This window comes from Ovis canadensis, chromosome 7 (assembly GCF_042477335.2).
Source record: "Ovis canadensis isolate MfBH-ARS-UI-01 breed Bighorn chromosome 7, ARS-UI_OviCan_v2, whole genome shotgun sequence".
In the NCBI taxonomy this organism is placed as follows: domain Eukaryota; kingdom Metazoa; phylum Chordata; class Mammalia; order Artiodactyla; family Bovidae; genus Ovis; species Ovis canadensis.
This window is the reverse complement of record NC_091251.1, coordinates 25770969-25791851: the sequence shown is the minus strand read 5'-3', so window position 1 is coordinate 25791851 and position 20883 is coordinate 25770969. Positions and strand designations below refer to the sequence as shown.

Here is a 20883-nt window from a genome sequence, read left to right as displayed (position 1 = left end):
GAAGCTACTTCCTAGGAGCTGCCTGGGCTATTCTGAGAGGAGTTTTAACTCCTCAGGCCCTAAGATATTTATGGCATCCCTGCCCACTATCTATCATTTCCAGTCTAGTAACTAGACTCTACTTGATCAGATAAGTAATATTCCCAACTTTTCTTCATACTGGTTTGGGACTAAGCACTTTACCTACCACAGAGTCAGGCAGGGGCCATATCTCTTGGCCCTATCTGGGGTTCCAACTAGCCCAGCTTTGTTTAACAGTAAAAAAAGAACAGAGTAGAAATGATTCAAGCATAATATCAAGAAACTCAATGCACATAACAGTGCATTTGATATCAGAGAAAACCCACTGGAGCCAACCTCCTGTCCCACATGGCCTTGGTAAGCTAACACTGACATTCATGCCCACATTTCATGTTTAGAGACTGCCACTATACGTCGGGCCTAGGCTAAAGATGGGGCATCAAGACTGAAGTCCTGATCTCCAGAAGCTCACAGGGCAGGCAGTGAAACAAGATCACCACACACCTCGCTGCCCTGCCCCAAGAGGTCTGTCTCCTGAGTAGTTCATGGACAGTTCCACTGGAGCTTTTCTGAGGAAGACCACGCAAAGGTTCATGGTCAAGATAATTTCTGACATCAAGCTTCCAGGAGAGGTAGACTCCCAACACTGGCAACAAAGTTGGATGAGAGAGGTTAAGCGACGAGCCCAATCAACACAGGGGTGCAGGAGTGGAGCCAGGACTGCAAACTCAGCTGTGACACCACCAAACAAGAGCACCCACTAGGAGTCAGAGCAGAGTTTGTATCTGTGGGGGGAGCTAGTCATGGTGTTGAAAGAGGAGCAGGGCATCATTAGCTCCTTTTTTCCCCTTAATTAGAGACCTGAGCTCCTCTTAGTAAAGAAAGAACAGAAAAATAGACATATTTTTAATTAGGAAACGAACAAACACTGACCACCTACTACATGTGAAACCTATGCAGTGAACTATCATCTGTTGTTACAGTGGGACTTCCTGCTACATACATCACCCAGTGCAGCTCGACGGGCCCCTTCGGCTGGCCAGGCATGTGTGTCCCTCCCAACAGTTCCCACTCAGACAAGGAACAGGCCCACCACCCCTAACGAGGGAGGTCCGAGACCAGTTGACAACATACTAACTGCTGAGTTCCCAAGCACCCTCAAGTCCCCTAGCAGGAGAACGTAGAACATGGAAGCTTCCACCACAAATGAAAAGCATTTTTTTTTCCACATGCCAGACTTGCACCTACTGTTACACTTCACTCATCTTCAGCAGTCTAAACACCTGACCTGGATTCTGTATCTGTCTGTCATATTTGAAACATCAAACCTGGATGACTTCTAGAGCCAAAGAGCCCAATTAACAATAGTTTTTTCTCTCCCTCCACATATACTTCCCTCTTTTTCTTTTTTCCCAGAAAGTTGAATCCCATTAGTCAAAGCCACACAGGGTTACCTTTAGACTGCAGCCAACTCTACAGAAATCTGTCAAGACTTCAATGGCCGTTACCAAAGAAATGTGGAGAGTGACTGTGAGGGTTCATAGGAAATGAACTCACTCTGCGCTGGGGGCCTTTAACAATGAGCAACTGGTCATTTTCCCTCACTTTAAACTGAACATATAGACTCTGACCTACTTGTAAGACAGGTCAAAGGGCAGGCATTGGGACAGGGCGGAACCCAGCCCCACTTTAAAGAGCAGAGGCCTTCTATCTCGATTCAGGTCTTCACCAGCTGTACCACACCAAGTAAGCTTCCTAGCCTCTCTGGACCTCAGTCTCTTCATGATTCATCCAGGAGACTGAACTCTCAAAATCTTTTCCACATCTAATATATAAGGATAGACAGGTGGCTGTGCTTGGAGGAGAAGGAATGAGAGGTGCTGGTGGTGAAAAGGATGATTAATATAACAGGATGCTATTCTGGGTCCAGAAATAGCCTGGCTTAGTGCTGCCTTCACCTTATCAGCCTAGATTTATTAGGGGGTGGGAGGGCTGGTAGGTGGGAATCACAGCCACCTACAGTGAAATTAAACCCTTTTCCCAAATGAATTCTGCTGAACTGTGATTTATCCAGAATGTTAGAGAACTTACCAGCAGTATGAATCCATGTTACCGAAATTATATTACTGCACAAACTTAACTTTTCCCCAAATGCGATCTGCCGAGAGGATGCAAAGCTGACAATCCTATGTCTGTGGCCATCTGTCCTAGCCCAGTCCCTGGAGAGGCGTGGGGGGAGAGTGTGAAAAGCCACAGGTGCCATCAATGTCACATATCCATCAAAGAGCCCAGCATTTGCTGGGGATAAGTGTTCAGCTCAGCATGCAAAAGAGGCTTGCCAATCTATCCAGCCCCAAACACTCCCTGCGCCTTCCTCTGTGCCAGGCATGCGACTCAGGAACACCACAGAATGCCACTGCCAGTTTCTTCAGTAGGCTCTGTAGTGACTAAAAAGGCACTTAGCTGCCTGCGAGACTCACGAATGGCCCTTAACCAGGACCAGTTTCCTCATCTACCTGGTAGAGATGACACACACTGCACCTGCCTCATGTGGTTGACTGAAGAAATAAACAGATGTAAACACAATAAGGAGCACACAGAGCCTTGCAGAACAAATGCTATGATTAGCACCAACACTGTGACCCTCTGGCACCAAGATATTATAAACTGAAAACAGCCAATCACGAATTTGAGTCAAAGTCAGCCTTCACAAGGATTAGCCAAGTCTCGACCTTGGGAAAGGAGTGTCTTCTGCCCTCTGCTATCTCAAGGCTTAAGTCATTCAACAGAACTGTACCAAACCAGATGCTAGGAAACAGGATGTGCACTGGAAACAATGATGAATAAGACCCAGTTCCAGACTTCCTCAAGTCCAGTCCAACTGGACAGAGTTACCCAAACAACTGACATGTGATGGGATATGTAGCGCGTGCTCTGGACAACGACCACTACCTGGAGTGGGTGGAAGACAACTCTGTGATGGATTTACGGAAGAGCTAACCTATAAATTGAGCTAGATTAGGATGTCAAGCCTTCCTCAGTGATCAATGCAAAGAAACAGAGGAAAACAATAGAATGGGAAAGACTAGAGATCTCTTCAAGAAAATTGGAGATACCAAGAGAACATTTCACGCAAAGATGGGCTCAATAAAGGACAGAAACGGTATGGACCTAACAGAAGCAGAAGATATTAAGAAGAGGTGACAAGAATACACAGAGGAATTACACAAAAAAGATCTTCATGACTCAGATAACCATGATGGTGTGATCACTTACCTAGAGCCAGACATCCTGGAGTGCAAAGTCAAGTGGGCCTTAGGAAGCATCACTACGAACAAAGCTAGTGTAAATGATGGAATTCCAGGTGAGCTATTTCAAATCCTGAAAGATGATGCTGTGAAAGTGCTGCATTCAACATGCCAGCAAGTTTGGAAAACTCAGCAGTGACCACAGGACTGGAAAAGGCCAGTTTTCATTCCAGTCCCAAAGAAAGGCAGTTTCAAAGAATGTTCAAACTACCGTACAATTGCACTTATCTCACACGCTAGTAAAGTAATGCTCAAAATCTCCAAGCTAGGCTTCAAGTGTATGTGAACAGAGAATTGCCAGATGTTCAAGATGGATTTAGAAAAGGCAGAGGAAGCAGAGATCAAACTGCCAATATCCGTTAGATCAAAGAGAAAACAAGAGAATTCCAGAATAACACCTACTTCTGCTTCACTGACTACACTAAAGTCTTTGACTGTGTGGATCACAACAAACTGTGGAAAATTCTGAAAGAGATGGCAATACCAGACTACCTGACCTGCCTCCTGAGAAACCTGTATGCAGGTCAAGAAGCAATAGCTAGAACTGGACATGGAACAACAGACTGGTTCCAAATTGGAAAGGAGTACGTCAAGGCTGTATATTGTCACCCTGCTTATTTAACATATATGCAGAGTACACCATGCAAAATGCCGGGCTGGATGAAGCACAAGCTGGAATCAAGATTGTTGGGAGAAATATCAATAGCCTCAGATATGCAGATGACACCATCCTTATGGCAGAAAGCAAAGAGGAACTAAAGAGCCTTTTGATGAAAGTGAAAGAGGAGTCAAAAAGCTAGCTTAAAACTCAATATTCAAAAAACTAAGATCATGGTATCAGGTCCCATCACTTCATGGCCGATAGGGAAACAATGGAAATAGTGACAGACTTTATTTTCTTGGGCTCTGAAATCACTGCAGATGGTGACTGCAGCCACAAAATTAAAAGATGCTTGCTCCTTGGAAGAAAAGCTATGACAAACCTAGACAGCATATTAAAAAGCAGAGACATTACTTTGCCAACAAAGGTCCATATAGTCAAAGCTATGGTTTTTTTCCAATAGTCATGTACGGATGTGAGAGTTGGACCATAAAGAAACCTGAGTACCGAAGAATTGATGCTTTCATTCTGTGATGTTGGAGAGGCCTCTTGAGAGTCCCTTGGACTGCAAGGAGATCAAACCAGCCAATCCTAAAGGAAATCAGTCCAGAATATTCATTGAAGGACTGATGCTGAAACTCCAATCCTTTGGCCACCTGATACAAAAAGCTAACTCATTAGAAAAGACCCTGATGCTGGGAAAGATTGAAGGCAAGACGAGAAGGGGACGACAGAGGATAACTAGGTTGGATGACATCACCAACTTGACGGACATGAGTTTGAGCAGGCTCTGGGAGATGGTGAAGGACAGGGTGGCCTGGAATGCTGCAGTCCATGGGATTCACAAAGAGTCGGACACAACCGAGCGACTTAACGACCACTAGGATTTCAACATGTACTGAAGGTGGAGAAGGGAATCCCGACAGAAGACATAATATGAGCAGAGGCCAGGGCCCATTGAGGAAGACCTCTGGAAGAAACACGAAGGAGAAGCTGAACCTAAGACCTACCTGGAACTGACCCTCAACATCTGGTTTGAGCCACAGGAGGAAAGGGAAGCCATACCTTCCCTGTATGACAGTGACTACCCCTCCCTATTCCTACATAAATGCGCACACATACACACACACCCTCCCCAGGAAATCCTCTTTAAACTCTTGGAGATGAAAGCTGAGCTTCCTGGGTGGTGCCTGCCAGGCAGATGGCCGCCTCGAGACGCTGGGAGGAGTCTATATTAGGATGGACTGTGGCAGTTGTTTCCCAGGCACCTTTTGCAGCCTCCTGTTTCACTGAAAATAATTCTTTTCCTTCCTGCACATCCCCAGATATTGCAAGTATGCCCGGTGTTGTCTCTATTCTAAGTCTGTGTGGTAAAGAACAGCTGAAGAGTCTCATCATTGGAAGTTCTTTGGGAGGTGAGAATTTTCTCTCCTTCTCACCTGATAGAAAATAAGGCACCCTGGGACAGGAATCTAGTCCTGGTCCTTCTCATGAGTCCAGTTAATCATCAAAGAGCAGTTTACACACACCAAGTATCTTTGAATCCTTTCTGCTGGGTAGGGATTATTGTGCCCATTTTACAGATGTGGAGACAGACTCAAGGATATGAAAAAACTTGCACAAGATCACTGAAAACAGAAGCGGAGTCAAGATTCAAACTCAAGTGTGCTGGTTCCAAGGCCTCTCCCCTGAGCCTCACTGTCTCCAGGCTATGTTCACTCAGAAGTCACACTCATAATTCAAAGCAGAACCTGCTGTGTGACAAGGTCAACTTCTATTAAGGTTTTCTTCTAGTCCTAGATTCTTTATCTACCCCAAAAATACAGTTAAGACCTCTGGATGCTCTGTATCACCCCCCCTCCCCCCAATCCTCTGCTCTCAGACAGAAAGACCAGATGTCAGAGCCTCCCAAGATTCCAGCCTCCTGTCTCCACTGCCTTTCAGGTGCTCTCTGCCCCGCCTCTGTGCTCTCAGGGAAGATGGGCACTCTCCCGGACACCTTGCTATCAGCCAAGTCTGTTCTCTTTGCTGTTTTTTTATTTATTTTTGGCTCTGCTGGGTCTTCTTTGCTGCACGGGCTTTCCTCTAGTTGTGGTGAGCAGGGGCCACTCTTCACTGTCCTTTGTGGGTTTCTCATTGTGGTGGGTCCTCTTGCTGGGGAGCACGGGCTTCAGCAGTTGTGGCACGAAGGCTCCGTCGTCATGGTTCCCAGGCTCGGTGGGGGGGGGGGGGGGGGTAGGCTCAATACTGTCGTGCACAGGCTTAGCCGTTCCACAGCATGGGGGATCTTCCCAGACCAGGGATCGAACTGGTATCTCCTGCACTGGCGGCAGATTCTCTACCACTGAGTCACCACAGAAGCGCCTCAAATTTGCTTTTAATCTCTCTGAGCATGCTCATTTATGTGTTTTTAACATTTCCCTTGGAAAAAGCCCCAAACTTTAATTTCTCTGTTTCTGAAAGACAATTTTTCTAAGCTATAAGTCTGTTAGACTGAAATCAAACATCACATTTAGGCTTCCTAAAAATACTACCCCAGTACAATGCCTTGGATTTTCTCACAGGTTCACCCCCCAAGCACACACATACATTTTAGACTGTCATTTAAACACTGGAGTATATAATTCCAACGTCTTTAATAGCATCTACTAAAAGAACATTTCCACGTGATTCTTCACTTTATTTCAAAGCTATGCTCCAAACTGAAGCTTTTATTGCATTTAGGACTAAATAGGTATATATATGTGGATGGCAAATACTGACAATAAAAATCATAAAATTTAAAACATATTCAACACTGATCTTTTCCAATTTTCAACAAACCTTCTTTTTGTCCATCTCTCAGCCCAGTACCTGATACATATTAGGTATGTACTAAGTATCACTTAAATGAATGTTAATACATCTTAATCTTCTAAACACACAAGTTAGAAATCTATTGTTGTAATTCTGCGCATAATCTAAATCTATTTGACCCTGACACAAATGCCATTGGAATAAACGGCAAATAACAAGCAGCTGCTGGCATTCAAAGTATATATACCTCTGTCACTTGAACTGTTTTGAAGTTGGCCTTATTTGGAAGACAAATGGTTGGCAGCTGCAAGTTCAATTACAAAGTGCTTAGTAGGAAAGCAGAGAAAGAACCAGAAGGAATCAAAGTGCTATTTCATACGTTTAGCATGGAATTCCTTTCCAAAAAACATCGTTCATTTCCCTGGGGGAAATTAACCACGAAATGTTCTCTGAACTCGTGAAAACTCAGGACTGTACTTTGGGAGGAAGAATCTAGTTTGAAGGCCAGGCAAAGCTGAGAGAGTAGGAGTCACTGCTTTTGCACATCTCTATTCTGCTAAATTTTTTTTTAAGGAAGCGGGTGGAACATAGGAAAAGCTACCAAGCAACCAGCCCAAAGGCCTGGAGACACTGAACAAATTAGTTCCTTTGTCCTTCATTTTCTCCTTTGCAAAATAAAGGGGCAAAAATAAATAAGGGTTAAATCGGATAACCGCTAGATACTAACAGATTTTCTGCAATGATGAAAATGTAATCTGTGCTGCCTAGTACAGTAACCACTAGCCACATGTGGCTACTGAGTCCTCCGTGTGGCTAGTATAAATTAGGAACCAATTCTTAACTTTAATTCATTAACATTTAAATAGTTACATATGGCTAGTGGCTACAGTTCTGGCAAGAGTAGCTCGAAGATGACCTCTAGTATTTTATGCGATCTTTGGAGGGCTATGTGGGAAGAGCTTGAGTGTTAGAGCAAGAGACCTGGGTTCCAAACTTAGCTCCACCATTTACTAGTTAGGCAAACATGCAAATTCCTGAACTTCATTTTCTTATCTGTATAACAGAATATTATGACCCTTCTTGCAGAATTTTAGTGCAAGTTTAAGATAATGGATGAAACAGATCAGGAAGTTCCTCACTCAGTGGTAGTTATTTTTTCAGTTATGATGTCCTTCAGGGATAAAGTTTTATGTCTTTTGCCTTTATCCTGTCTTTTGCCTTTCCTAATCTAGGACCCATACTTGATTGCTCTGTACCTGGGCCCTACAGATGCAGCTCTTGTTTTTCAAGAAAGCCACTTGCTCATGAATTGTTACAGATCTTCAGCAAGGGGTGAGCCTCCAGTAACCCAAGTCTTCTGTGTCTCGGGAACTGCTGATATCCGCTTATCCTGTGTCCCCTCCACCTCACATGCCACCTCACATTTCAGGAATTCACAAAACCCTTCCCCCTGATTGCCTATCAAGCTGAAACTTTGTTCAGTGCAACCAGAACACCTGTTGGTGGTTTTTTGGTACTTTCCTCGCTAACTCTCCCCTTGACTTCCCCTAATAAATATTTTATAACTTCTTTTTTATTTGTAAATGCTTCAGGACTGCCTTTTTACAAGCTTCATGTATGGCTAACCCTGCCCTAATTTAGTAACCAAAATAAAATAAGGCAAAAAAGACTATGTTTTAGAAGTGTTCCAGTAAAATAAAATAAGTGTTGCACTCCCTATCTAAACTAATATAATGTGTTATGAGCCTTGTCCAACATTCCGCTGGTCCTTCTTTTGGTGAATAGAACTTTTCTGTGGCTCCAATGTCCAAGTTTTATCAGTGGACACAAAGGGATGCCTACGATAAGCAGGATGTATTTTCTACTGTTAATAATTACTGGAATGTTAAACTACCCTCTTCTTGCTTTTCCAGCATTCCACAGACTCAGAGAGAGAGGGAGACAGACAGAGGAGGTGAAATACAGGCTAGCATTTCAGTAGGATTTCAATCTGGATTTGAGTAAGCCATTAGACAAAAGGTTTATAGTTAGCTTAGAAATCCTGCTAACTTCTGAGGCCTCCCCAACAGGGACATCCTTGAAGGATTATTTACTGAAGGAAGATATGAAATCAAATAGGGCAAATAATTTCAACTCGGAACTCTCAAATGTGGTGAGGGTCTCATCTAATTAAAAAATAATAATAACCTGGAAATTTAAGTTCTAACTCAATAAAGAAACATAATGAACCTGGATCCAGTCAACATGTAAGTACAACAGTGTGACCGATTAGTCATGTCTTCTCCTTACAACTCCCCAAATTTCAAGATTTAACCAGAATCTGGAACCTATGCAGATCATTCACTCAACTCAGTTGTTCTACTTTGTCTGAAAAGTAAATGTGCTTAAGAGCATCTGAAATTCTGAACCTTTCTTGGGTAACAGTCTGAACTCAAAATAGGTCAATTCTAGAAAGGCATTCATTTCACAGGACTTCTATCTGTGGTTATTCTGAAAACCACTGCTTTAAAAACTGACATTATGAAGCTTAAAAATAGGCCCTCCTACTAAAGATCCTGAACAAAAATAAAATATCCTTTCCTCCCTCCATTTCCTCATTCCCTTTTTCCTCAAACACCTTAGGTGAGTGGTGATATAGAGAGATATCCTTTTCCAGAGTTTCAGATTATTACCTGAAAAGAGGTTTATTAAAATGTTTTAAGAAGACTGGATAAATAACCAAAATTCAGTTTGGGGTAAACGTAGAAATTTTTCAGACCAAGTAAGCATACCAAATTAAAATATGTCTGAGTTGGGATAAAATTTCAGGTACCTTCTTTAACTCCAGCTGTGTGAGCTCCCAGCAAGTTCCTTCCCCTCTCCGGGTCTGGTTTCCTTATACTGCAAAAGGAGGCACAGGGCTAGGGGATCTGTAAAAACCCTGCCAGCCCTAACAAGGGCTGCTTCTAGAAAGCTGGACAGCTGCTTCCTATTTTCACAACTCTTTGGAAAGAGCAGAAAAGCCCCTAGCCCTGAAGGTTCCTGGGAAGCCTCATTAGTTTCAAATGTCCCCCTGGGACACAGGAACTGCTGTTGAGGGCAAAGCAAGTTGAGATGGCTGTAAAATAGAAATGGTGTTGAGAGGGAAAAACTGAGTTACGTTTTGCAGATGACACTAATAAATCTAGAAATACTGATATTCAATCAGAAGTCACTAGATATAATAAATGATTTAACAAAGCTTCAGGATATAACAGTTCATACAAATCAAATCACAGTCAAGATGGAATACACAAATTAGAAAATGTTCAGTCACAACAGCATCAAAATGTTAGGTATTTGAAATATTAACTCAGGACACAAGAGAATTATTCAAAAGAAACTATAACACCATAATAGAAAAAGAGGGGGAGACATTAATAAATGGAAATATACATCATGACAATTTTGAAAGTTTTCTTTAACCCTACCCAATATTAAAAAAAAAAAGGACTCAAAAGTATGTAAGAGTTAAAAATAAATTTTAGAAATAGATTTTTAAAATACCATAAAGACCACATAAAATAAACCCGAAAATACAAGAGATAAAAATCCTATTTAATAAACTCCATGAAGATATTAGACCTCATTGTGTAGAAAAATTAACATAGACCCATACTTTACCCCACATTAATTCCAGATGGGACCATATAAGGGAGAGAAAAGGCTAGAAGAAAATGAAGCCACATACTCCTGTTAGTTATGAAATAATGCAACATGTATGAATACTAAAGAAAAGTAGGTTGTACCATACAAAAGACATGCTTTGGAAAATAAAAAATATTTTTTCCTAAGTAATATAATATAAAAGGGAAACATCACAATGAGTTGATGTAGTAGCCACATAATTTATAAAATTGAAAAAATACGAAGCACACTGACTTATTGCTTCAACAAACCAAAGACAAGTAATTGTCTACTGGCTAATAAAAGAGACAAACTAACACATCAAAGCTATTTAGATGTATCTATTAAAAAATGGTCTGAGAAGAAAAAAGCTTGCATGAAACTTTTCAAAGTGTTCGGCTGGTACCGCAAAACCTTCCCACCTACCTCTCCAGCTTCATCTCCGGCGCCCTGCAGCTATGCATCCGGCACACTGAACTAGTTGCCGCTCCTCTACACATCCCAAGCTTTCCCCCTTATGTGAAGCTGCACATCCTGAGCTCTCTTCCTGCCAGGCCCCCTCCCTCCCCTCATTCCCATGGAAATCCTAGCCATCCTTCAAGACCCAGCTCAAATGTCATCTCCTCTGTGAAGGCCCTCCTAATCTTCCCCACTGGATGTGCGTTCTTCCTCCTCTCAAGGAGCATCGACAGTCCTTTCTTTGTACCTCTTTCTCCTGGGGCACTTTTCTTACTCTACCCATCTGTTTCCTCCTCGGGAACTTGCAACCTCTTCATACATGAGATTTTAAGATCCTTGGAGGAAAAAACAATCTTACTCACCTATCTACACCATCCAGCAGAGCAAATTACATTCAAAATGCATTCATTAAATATTAGTTTAGACGGAAAATAAATCCCATTTCAAAAATACAGCCTGGCAAACAAAGCAAAGCAGACTGAGAAGGAGCCCTATTAAACTATTTTTAAAAAAATCACTAAATTTCAAAAAAAAAAGAGAAAAAAAAACCCAACTTCCTAAAGCTTGAGGAACTAGTTGAAATATACATTGTAAATTGGTTCTGTCTTTTTATGGAACATATTCAGTAATACATAACAAAATGGGTAACATGGTTCATTGCCTCTGATTTGGTGGTGTATGAGTTAATTTAAAAGAACACCACAAATTAGTTCAAAATACTCATAAGAGTATCAGTAAATAATAAAATTTTTATTTTAAATATAATCTAAATAATCAACAAAGCCATCTAAATAATCAACAAAGTGTCATTTGTGAAGCCAGGTCCTACCAAATTCTACTCTTTGGCCAAAAATAAATGACAAGCATGAGAATTATGTCTGTGAGTAAAAATGGGGTAGGAGGGGAGCCCATCAACTGAGTACAGTTATCAATATATGTATATAATAGAATAACCAAAAGTTAAACTGGAAAATTTAATGTCTGCAGGTTCTTTCCTTAAAAAGGTACTGATATATTCAATTTTCTATTAAAGTTGTACTTGAGCAAGCAAATATTCAAAAGAGTTGGCTTCAGGGGGAAGAAATCACTCTATTTGATTTTTCTTCAACCCCCATGCAACATCTTCTTATCTGACTCCCTTGCTGACATCAACGCAGGATACCCCTGGGAGCTTCACCAAGAAATCAGAGGCAGGATCAGCATTTTTAGCAGTAGGCCCTGCACCAGGATTCAGAGAACACCTGCTCTTTTAAAAACAAAAATGCAATTCATTCTGGAAAGTGTTAATTTAGCAAACAGGTATGTGAGCCTTCAAACAGCTCTCGTGGGTTTTCAGACAAAAGAGACAGGATACAGGACACAAAGTAAAAACACAATCAAACGGCAGAAAGAGACTAGGATGATTTTTTCAAAACTGGCAGCTTCTAGAAGGGACTAAGAGAAACAAAACTGAGACTCCAAGCTTTATTCTCAAGTTCACATCGTCTTCTTCCCTGTCTGTGGGTTCTCCAGGTTTTCTCAATATGTTGGAAAGATTCTCCATTGCTTGACCTGTGCTTCCTATGGGTGTGGTAGAAACAATTACCAATTCATACCAATGGAAGCTTGCAAGGAAGAGTTTTTTGTTGTTGTTGGTTAGCTTGTTTAAACGTTATTTTGGTTTTGTCCAATTTACCAACAATGATTTACTATACTAAGCGAATGGAGTGATGTGGACCCAGGGGTTCAAAAAGGCATGGTCCCAAGTAATCAAATTAATGGAGGAAAAAAAAGACACAAGGAACATTTAGTGAAAAAGAAAGCATATGACTTCAAAATGATACAGAATTTAATGTGATGTTTATTATACAATATAAGCCAGATGGTACAATGGTAAAGAATTCATCTGCAATGTAGTAGATGCAGGAGACTCTGGTTTGATCCCTGGGTCAGGAAAGACCCCCGCTGGAGGAGAAAATAGCAACCCACTTCACTATTCTTGCCTGGAAAAAACAATCCATGAGGCCTAAAAGAGTAGGACACGACTGAGTGACGAAACACGCACACAAACACACAGGCCAGAGTACAAAGGGGGAGAGAGAAAATGTGAAAACCAACACAATATTGTAAAATTTAAAAAGTAATAATAAAATATGAAAAAAAAGAGAAAATGTGAGTCAATGTTAAAAAGGACGTAAGATTTAGGATGAATTTTAATCTCTGGGTACTTTTAAAAAATTTATTATTAATTTTTTCAAACATAAGAAATATGGAAAGAAGGGAAGAGTCAGACTCATACACTAACCAACTAAACAACTGTGAACAATTTTGCCCCACTTGCTTTATGTGAGTGTAATTTTTTTTCCTGAACCACTTCAAAGTTTCACTCATCAACTATGAACAACAGTCTCCTACATAATCATACCATATTACATCTAAAAAATTAACCATAATTCTCTATTTAAATTTCCCTAGTTGTTCCAAGAGATCATTGTTACAGCTATTATTTTTGATTCAGTGCCCAACCAAGGCTCACGCATTACATTTGACTGGCATGTCTCCTTAGTCTCTTGTTCTCAAACAGCACCCTCCCTTACTTTTCCTGCATGACACTGACTGTTTAAAGGGACTGGATCGGTTGTCTTAGAGAATATTCCACATCCTGAATTTGTCTGTTTCCTCCTGGTGTCATTTCACTTGTTTCTCTGTCCCCGTATTTGCTGTAAACAGGAAGTCAGATCTCAAGGCTTGATTAGATGCAGGTTCGGGTAAGACTTCGAAGAACAGGCAGCATATAAAATGTATAAATTAACATGATTTATCAATATTTGCAATTTGGTATTAAGAAAAAAAAGGTAACAGTCAGCTGAGAAGGAAGAAACCAAAGCCGGCACCTCTAATTACACTTCCCATGTAGACAGCTTCCGGCAATCATAAAGTACTTTTATAACTTTATTTTGGATGATGCTCACCTGCCCTCCTTCCCTCACAGGTTTGTTATAGTATCATCCTTACTTTACTAATGAGGGAAACTAAGACTCAGTGAAGTTAAATAACATACAAAGAAAGTTTCTTTTAATAAATAAATGACCTGCCAAAGATCAACAATATAGAAGTAGCATAACTAAGTCTCCAACTCGGGTCCTAGAATAGCGTGGAGTTACTCAGAAAAGGCTACATGGGAGATGAACTCTATTCTAGGTCTTGAAAGATGGGAGCATTCTTTCATTCCAGGCCCTGGAGTAGATGTGGGGGAAACATCAGTACACAAGATGGTCATGGTTCCTTTCCTCATAGTTATAGGTCCTCCCCTCACCTAAAGTGTGGTGGCAAATACAAGACAAAAATAAAATCACACAGGAAAGTGGAGGAGGGCATTCCAGACAAAGGAAACCATGTGAGCAAGACCAGACAGAGGTAAAAGGCAGGGGCAATGGGAGGACAATAAAGGGATCAGCCAGAGAAAAATCAAGCTAGAGATGGAAGCTCTACTGAAGTATTCTCTCCCTGTTTTCAAAAGATGCATAAATAAGTGAAAGTAGAATGCTGTACGTGTTTATGTTCAAACAAGTACCTTACACATCTCCTTGCCCCAGGCTAAGTCATCTTTATGAACCTTTTGCTCTTTCTGTATCTGCTGCAACAACAGCAGAGACATTCTTCCCAAGGACACAAGATTCAGCTGGCCCTACTTTTTACCTGAAGCTGTTCTCAAAAGACTGCACTAGTGTTAGTTATCTCAGGAACAAACCAGTAGAAGCACCTAAATTCAGACTACAAAGTCAGTTAAAACCGCTTCAAAAGCTTCTAGTTATCATAACACACATCCCAGGTAAGGTTGTAAGTGAAAGACGCTCAGTCGTGTCCAACTCTTTGCGACCCCATGGAATTCTCCAGGCCAGAATACTGGAGAGGGCAGCCTTTCCCTTCTCCAGGGGATCTTCCCAACCACGGGTCAAATCCAGGTATCCCGCATTGAAGGTGGATTCTTTACCAGCTGAGCCACAAGGGAAGCCCATACTGGAGTGGGTAGCCATTCCCTTCTCCATGGGATCTTCCCAACGCAGGGATCAAACCCAGAGCTCCCGAATTGCAGGTGGATTCTTTACCAGTTGAGCCACAAGGGAAGCCCAAGAATACTGGAGTGGGTAGCCTATCCCTTCTCCAGGGGATCTTCCTGACGCAGGAATCCAACCAGGATTTCCTGCATTGCAGGCGGATTCTTTACCAACTGAGCCATCAGGGAAGCGCCTAAGGCCGTAAGAGATCCCCCCAAAGCGCAGCAACCTGTTTCAACCTCTCTACCCACTTCCTTAAGGGCCTTCACATTAACAGATGTGTGTTCCCACAAACCTGCAGAAAGTGCTGATGCAAATCAAAAAGCTGTGGATGCCACCAAGCAACGCACCTTGTTTATTCAGCACTTTGCGGCCTTTAAAGCATTTCCGTATGTGTTATCTTGTTTAATCTTCATGATACTCCTTCAAGGTAGGAACAGTTCAATCATTTGGTCAACAGATATCTACTGAGTATCTGCTATGGGCCAGACACTGATCTACTCACTGAGCAAGAAACCAACCAACCCCCTGCCTTCATGAAGCATACATTTTAGGGCAAGGGGAGGTGGAAATAAGTATTTACAGACAATGCAACAGTAATTAGTGGTAAGTGCTGCGAAGAAAAACAGGGCAAATAAGGGAGTCAAGCATGATAGGGAGTGCTACAGTGATCAAAGACGGCCTGTGTGAAGAAACATTTGAGCAAAGTTCCAAAGGAAGTGAGGGAGCAAGTCATGTGGGTATTTGGCAGAAGAGAATTCTAGGCAGAGAGAACAGCAAAAGTTCTGAGATTGGAATGCACCCCATCAACTGTGGAACAGCGAAGGGAACAGCATGGCTGGAGCCAGGAGAGAAGGGGACGATGGGGAAAACTAAGAACCTGATCAGGCAGAGCCTTGTAGGCCACTAAGACAAAATTTTATAAAGCACTCTCATCCTCACCCTGCGGATAAGGAAACGAAAAGTCAGAAAGTACAAAAGACCTGCCTGAGGTAAAAGAAAAAGTGAGGTCTTGGGAGCACCCTGCACTGCAACTTCGAACTCTGCTCAGGGCTCCAGCTTCTCCTTGGGAGGGTTACAAGTGCTCTTTAAAACACGAAGAACAGACTCTGTATGATTTCAATTCCCCTACACCATGAAATTTTTGCACCTTGTTTTATGTTCCTGGATGTTCCAATGTCTCCTCGTTTACAGTCTATGGGAACTTGAATAGATTTTGTATCCTACCGATACGTGAACTTTATGAATTTTAACTATGCTCAATTGCTTCATGGCGCCTTCCAGATCCACTATATCCTTCTACTTTTCTGTATATTCATTCTATTAACTGTTGAGAGTTTGATATTGAAACTCCAACTAAAAATCTTAATTTATCTACTTAAAAAAATAACTGTAATATATAGTGGAACTATAAATAACTTGTTCTGTATTTTCCAAGTCTCCTGTGTGTTTTCATACTTTCACAATTTCAAAAATAAAAAGGAAACAGGGAAAAAAAAAAGCACAAAGAAAGATTAAGTGAGTGCCTTATCATGGAAGGAAAGGCAAAGTACCCTCAAACTCACCAACCCCATTTCTGAGTACATTCCACAGGAAACTCTTATAAGAGTCCAAAAGGAGGTACAGATTTAAGGACAGTGATGGCTTCACTGTTTGAAGCAGCAAGGGGTTAGAAACGACAAAACTGTCCTATTCTAGGGGAATGATAAGTAGAATGTGGTAGACTGCTCTGCAACCGAGAGAGATGATCAACTAGACACACGTGTAACACTATGAACAGAGCTCAGAAATACGGTACTTGTTTGAAAAAGAAAAAACCTGAAATAAAAGTTAAGGGTAGTCATTGCTTCCCTTCAAATATTGATGATTCTTTTCCTTCCAAGAAGGCCGCTGTCCCCTTTTAAGGTCACCATCGCCATGTGATTTGCTTTACAAAAATGGGAGCAAAAGTGACCCTTCTGGGCAGAAACTTTAAAAGCCAGCATGTGGTTCTCAAGATTCCCTTCTCACTAAGCGTATTTCAGACATGGTACCTCCATCAGCCTGAATCCCTGATTGGAATCCAATCAAAAGAGCCTCCCATTAACCTGAAAGCATGTTAAACTACTGAGATTTTCTAGCCTATACCAACTGATGCAGATTTATAGCACAACAGGATTTTTAATAAAAAATGAAAATATTTAAAGTGCATAACATGACGATTCACTATATACACACAGTGAAATGATTATTTCAGTCACGTTAATTAACACACACATCTCCTCACACATTTATCATGTGGGGTGTGTGTGACAAGAGCACCTGAAATCTACTCTCCCAGCAAATGTCCAGTATTCAACACAGGATTATTAACTACAGTCATCACACTAAGCATTAGACCTCTAGACTTACTCACTCTGTGAACTACAACTTTGTATCCTTTGACAAATATCCTCCCATTTCCCCCGCCTCCCCACCCCAGGTAACCACCTATCTACTCTATGCTTTCATGTACCCCTTTTTTTTAGATTCCACATAAAATCTGAGACCATGCAGTATTTTTCTTTCTGTGTCTAGCTTATTTCATTTAGCATACTGTCCTCCAGGTCCATCCATGGTGTTGCAAATGGCAGGATTTCCACTTCTTTCAAGGCTGAATAATAGAACAATAGTATACAGCACCCTAAGCACACAAAACAACACTATCTCCCACCCAAAAGCACACATATACCCAACAAACAGGTAGAATTATAAGACCATATATTAAATATCTAGAGTGGGTGAGATGGTGTCTTGGAGAGAGAAGAAAGTGGGGAAGAGGGAATAAAAATATAGGGAGAAATAACAAAAAACATGAAAAGCTATTAAAAGACTTGATAAACAGACTGTGCAAATATTAGTAATTTCACTAATTTTCTCCACAAACATTTGTGCACTTATTACTTTCCAGGTACTATTCCAGGCACTACGTATTGAACAGTAAATCAAAAAAGGACAGTCCAATCTTATAGGTTATAAGGTGTACAGAAGACAGAAATACTTAAATACCCCAGTAAAAGATTATGGACAGTGAATGAGTGCCATTACAAAAGTCAGGTGACATGAGAAAGAGGGACCCAGTTTAGATTAGGTGGTCTGTGAACATCTCTGAGGAAATGACATTTACTCAGAGGTGAAGACTGCTTCCTTCGCAGCTTGGGAAGAGAAAGGGAGGACTCATGTCAGGCAAATGGAACAGCATGTGCAAGGGCCTGGAGGGAGTACGGACCATCCCATGGAGGAAGTGAAAGAAGGCCAGTGTAACGGAAGAAAGGAGCAGCAGGAAATGTGGTTACAGAGAAGTGGCGGGGAAGGGGGGATACAGCAGTCTCAGCCCAATATAAAGAATTTCGATTTTATTTTATTCTAACTGCAATGAAACTATGAAAACTTTTTTGGGGGGTGGGGGAGGGGCAGTGCTGAGTTGTGAAGTTTGTGGGATCTTAGTTCCCTGACGAGGGATTGAACCCAGGCCCTCAGGAGTGGAAACAGGAAGTCCTAATCCTTGGACCACTAGGGAATTCCCAGTGAAAACATTTTAAACAGGGAAACGACATGATCTTGTTTCCAACTTATTTCACTCTAACATTTAGCACCCTTGCAATATGCTCATATTATTTTGCAAACTTGCAAAAGAAATATTTTTGCAGTCTTTTTCTTCAAGGACCCCCAGAAGCTGCCTAGAATCCAGGTCCCATATAACATAATTTTGAATGGGGTAAGGGCTCCGTTAGAGAGCAGTCCCAAGTGCCAGGGAGTCACAGAGAAACAACCTTGCCAATTTAGTACCACGAGTTCTTTAATGTCAATGGACATTTTTCTTCTTACATTTTATGAAAATGTGCCAAATCATTCCCTGATCTACTGAGAAACTTGAGTACATCAGCTTTGCTTGAAAAACGGGAAAGATGTATTAACAGATGTGTACAGCTTTCCCCCATGAGAGGCAGGGGGCAGGGGAACAGTCCCTGTTTGTCTCAGGCAGCCTAAACAGGGATGCCGCCTACTGTAACACAGCAATGAGTCACAGAGGTAGATACGCATGGCACAGAAAACTGAGTAAGGGGGTCGGTTATCCAGAAGCTACGGCACCTCATCTACCGCCACGACTGCAAATTACCTTCAGGCTTCCCTCAGCATTCTCTACCCAGAAACAAAGATACCAGCAGCTAACGCTGATGGAAGAGTTACTACTGTTAGCTCATTTAGTCGTCACAACTCTAAATAGATCCATCATTAGACCCATTTTCACAGACAAAAAACCTAAACCTAAGCCCTAGAGAGACCTGACCCAGATCACGAAACCACAAACTTAGCCTGACTCCGGAGTCCCACCTTGTACCCACTGTTTAGAATCTCCCACTCCCACCAAATATATCTGCCACCAACTTCAGCATAGTTTTTTTCCTTTTTTCTTCCCTCTCCCCTTTGTAAGAACACAGTCACAATTGTAAGAACTTTGTAAGTTCTTTGTGAGTTCTTACAGTCACTTTGTAAGAACACTGGGGTCACAATTAACAACAGAATGACTACAGGTACTTCCACTCACTGCTGCGGCTTAGTCGCATCAGTCGTGTCCAACTCTTTGAGACCCTATGGACTGTAGCCCACCAGGCTCCTCTGTCCATGGGATTCCCAGGCAAGAGTACTGGAGTGAACTGCCTTGCCCTTCTCCAGAGGATCTTCCCGACCCAAGGGGTCAAGCCTGCATCTCTTTTGTGTCCTGCATTGGCAGGTGGGTTCTCTACCATTAGTGCCACTTGGGAAGCCCCACTTTCACTCACTACCTTCCTCCAAAATGAATGGGAGCACGATGGTCAGGACACAACATTCAGTCAGAATCCACTGTGGTCAAAATTTGTCCTGTCCTGCCCTGCTCTGGTGCTGGTGGTGGAGGTGGGGGTGATTTCAGAACTATATTAAGGGGATAAAATTCTGTACACTAAACGCGCATCGATGTATGCAAAGTTATCCACTAACCTGGACAAGCTAGTATCATGCAAAAGATACTTCAGAAAGGAGTTTGTCTGAGGAATGTGGTTGAGCTCACATCACAGGTCTGTTCACCACTGGCCTTGTGATCATTATAGGGGTGGACAGAGCCACCAAGCCAATAGGTCCCCAGGCTATTAAAATTGAGAGACAAACAAAGGTTACAGAAATCACCAAAGGGCAGAAGGTTGAGGCCTAATCTGTTCTTTTCATCAGCTGGTTTCCTAAAGTTTCCAGGGGTGCAGGTAAGAGATTAAGAACTCTTATTAATCTTTTCTGTTTATTTCTCCAGCTTGCCAGATCTTCCTCCTTCACACAGTCCTGTTCCTTACCTAGGATACAAAAGAGTTGTGGGAACTCAGAAACATCCATGAAACAGACTCATCACTGTTTAAAGAAGTAAACTGCTGGTTAGTGATGAACACTGGAAGTTGCAGAGATGGAGCACCTTGTGTGGGATTTCCAAGAACATGGTGTCATGTCTCAGGTCCAAAATTGGGCTCATAGTCAATTAAAGCAGCCCAGGAGAGACACCGATGAGAAAAGATCTGGTGAATGAATGAAAAGTCAGATGAAGAAAAGAAAAGCAGCTCCCTTCAAAACAAGAGTCTCCACGAAGAAGGCCAAGGAATGGGAGCCCCCAAAGTCGACAAGTAAAAAGCCTCGGGGGTGTTGGTGTAAACACGTCCTCGCTGGCCTGGCAGCGGTCGCAACTAGCCACTCCCAGCCCACAGGTGTCAAGCACGAAGGTGAGGACTGCTCGGCGGTCCCAACTCCACATTCTACACCCTGAGTTGAACTCAAGACACATATGCGATCTTAATTTTTCTAAAACATCGGCTCCCTTCTCCCCGTTACACACCAGAATCCCAGAGAATCTAGGAGAAAGAGCTGGGGAGAGGCGGGCGATGAACCAGTTTTTATTTTTTAGGGAGAGGGAAAACGACCAGAGGTCAGGGATGACTGAAAGGGTCGGTAGAGGGGTGGGGATGGGCATCGCTACTCG

At 42.0% G+C, this 20883-nt stretch overlaps 1 protein-coding gene across 2 annotated transcripts in view; it reads right to left on the bottom strand.

Annotated features, from left to right (window-relative positions):
• MAP2K1 (mitogen-activated protein kinase kinase 1) overlaps positions 1-20883 on the bottom strand; it is a 73550-nt gene that overhangs the window by 51874 nt on the left and 793 nt on the right. The window contains exon 1 of one of the 2 annotated variants that reach the window (XM_069597641.1): positions 10798-10907. The exons of the other annotated variant lie outside the window; for it this stretch is intronic. Within the exon in view, the coding sequence (XP_069453742.1) occupies positions 10798-10871 (74 nt within the window). The 5' untranslated portion in view covers positions 10872-10907. Of the gene's footprint in view, positions 1-10797; positions 10908-20883 lie in introns of those variants that run through there. 2 annotated transcript variants of the gene reach the window in all.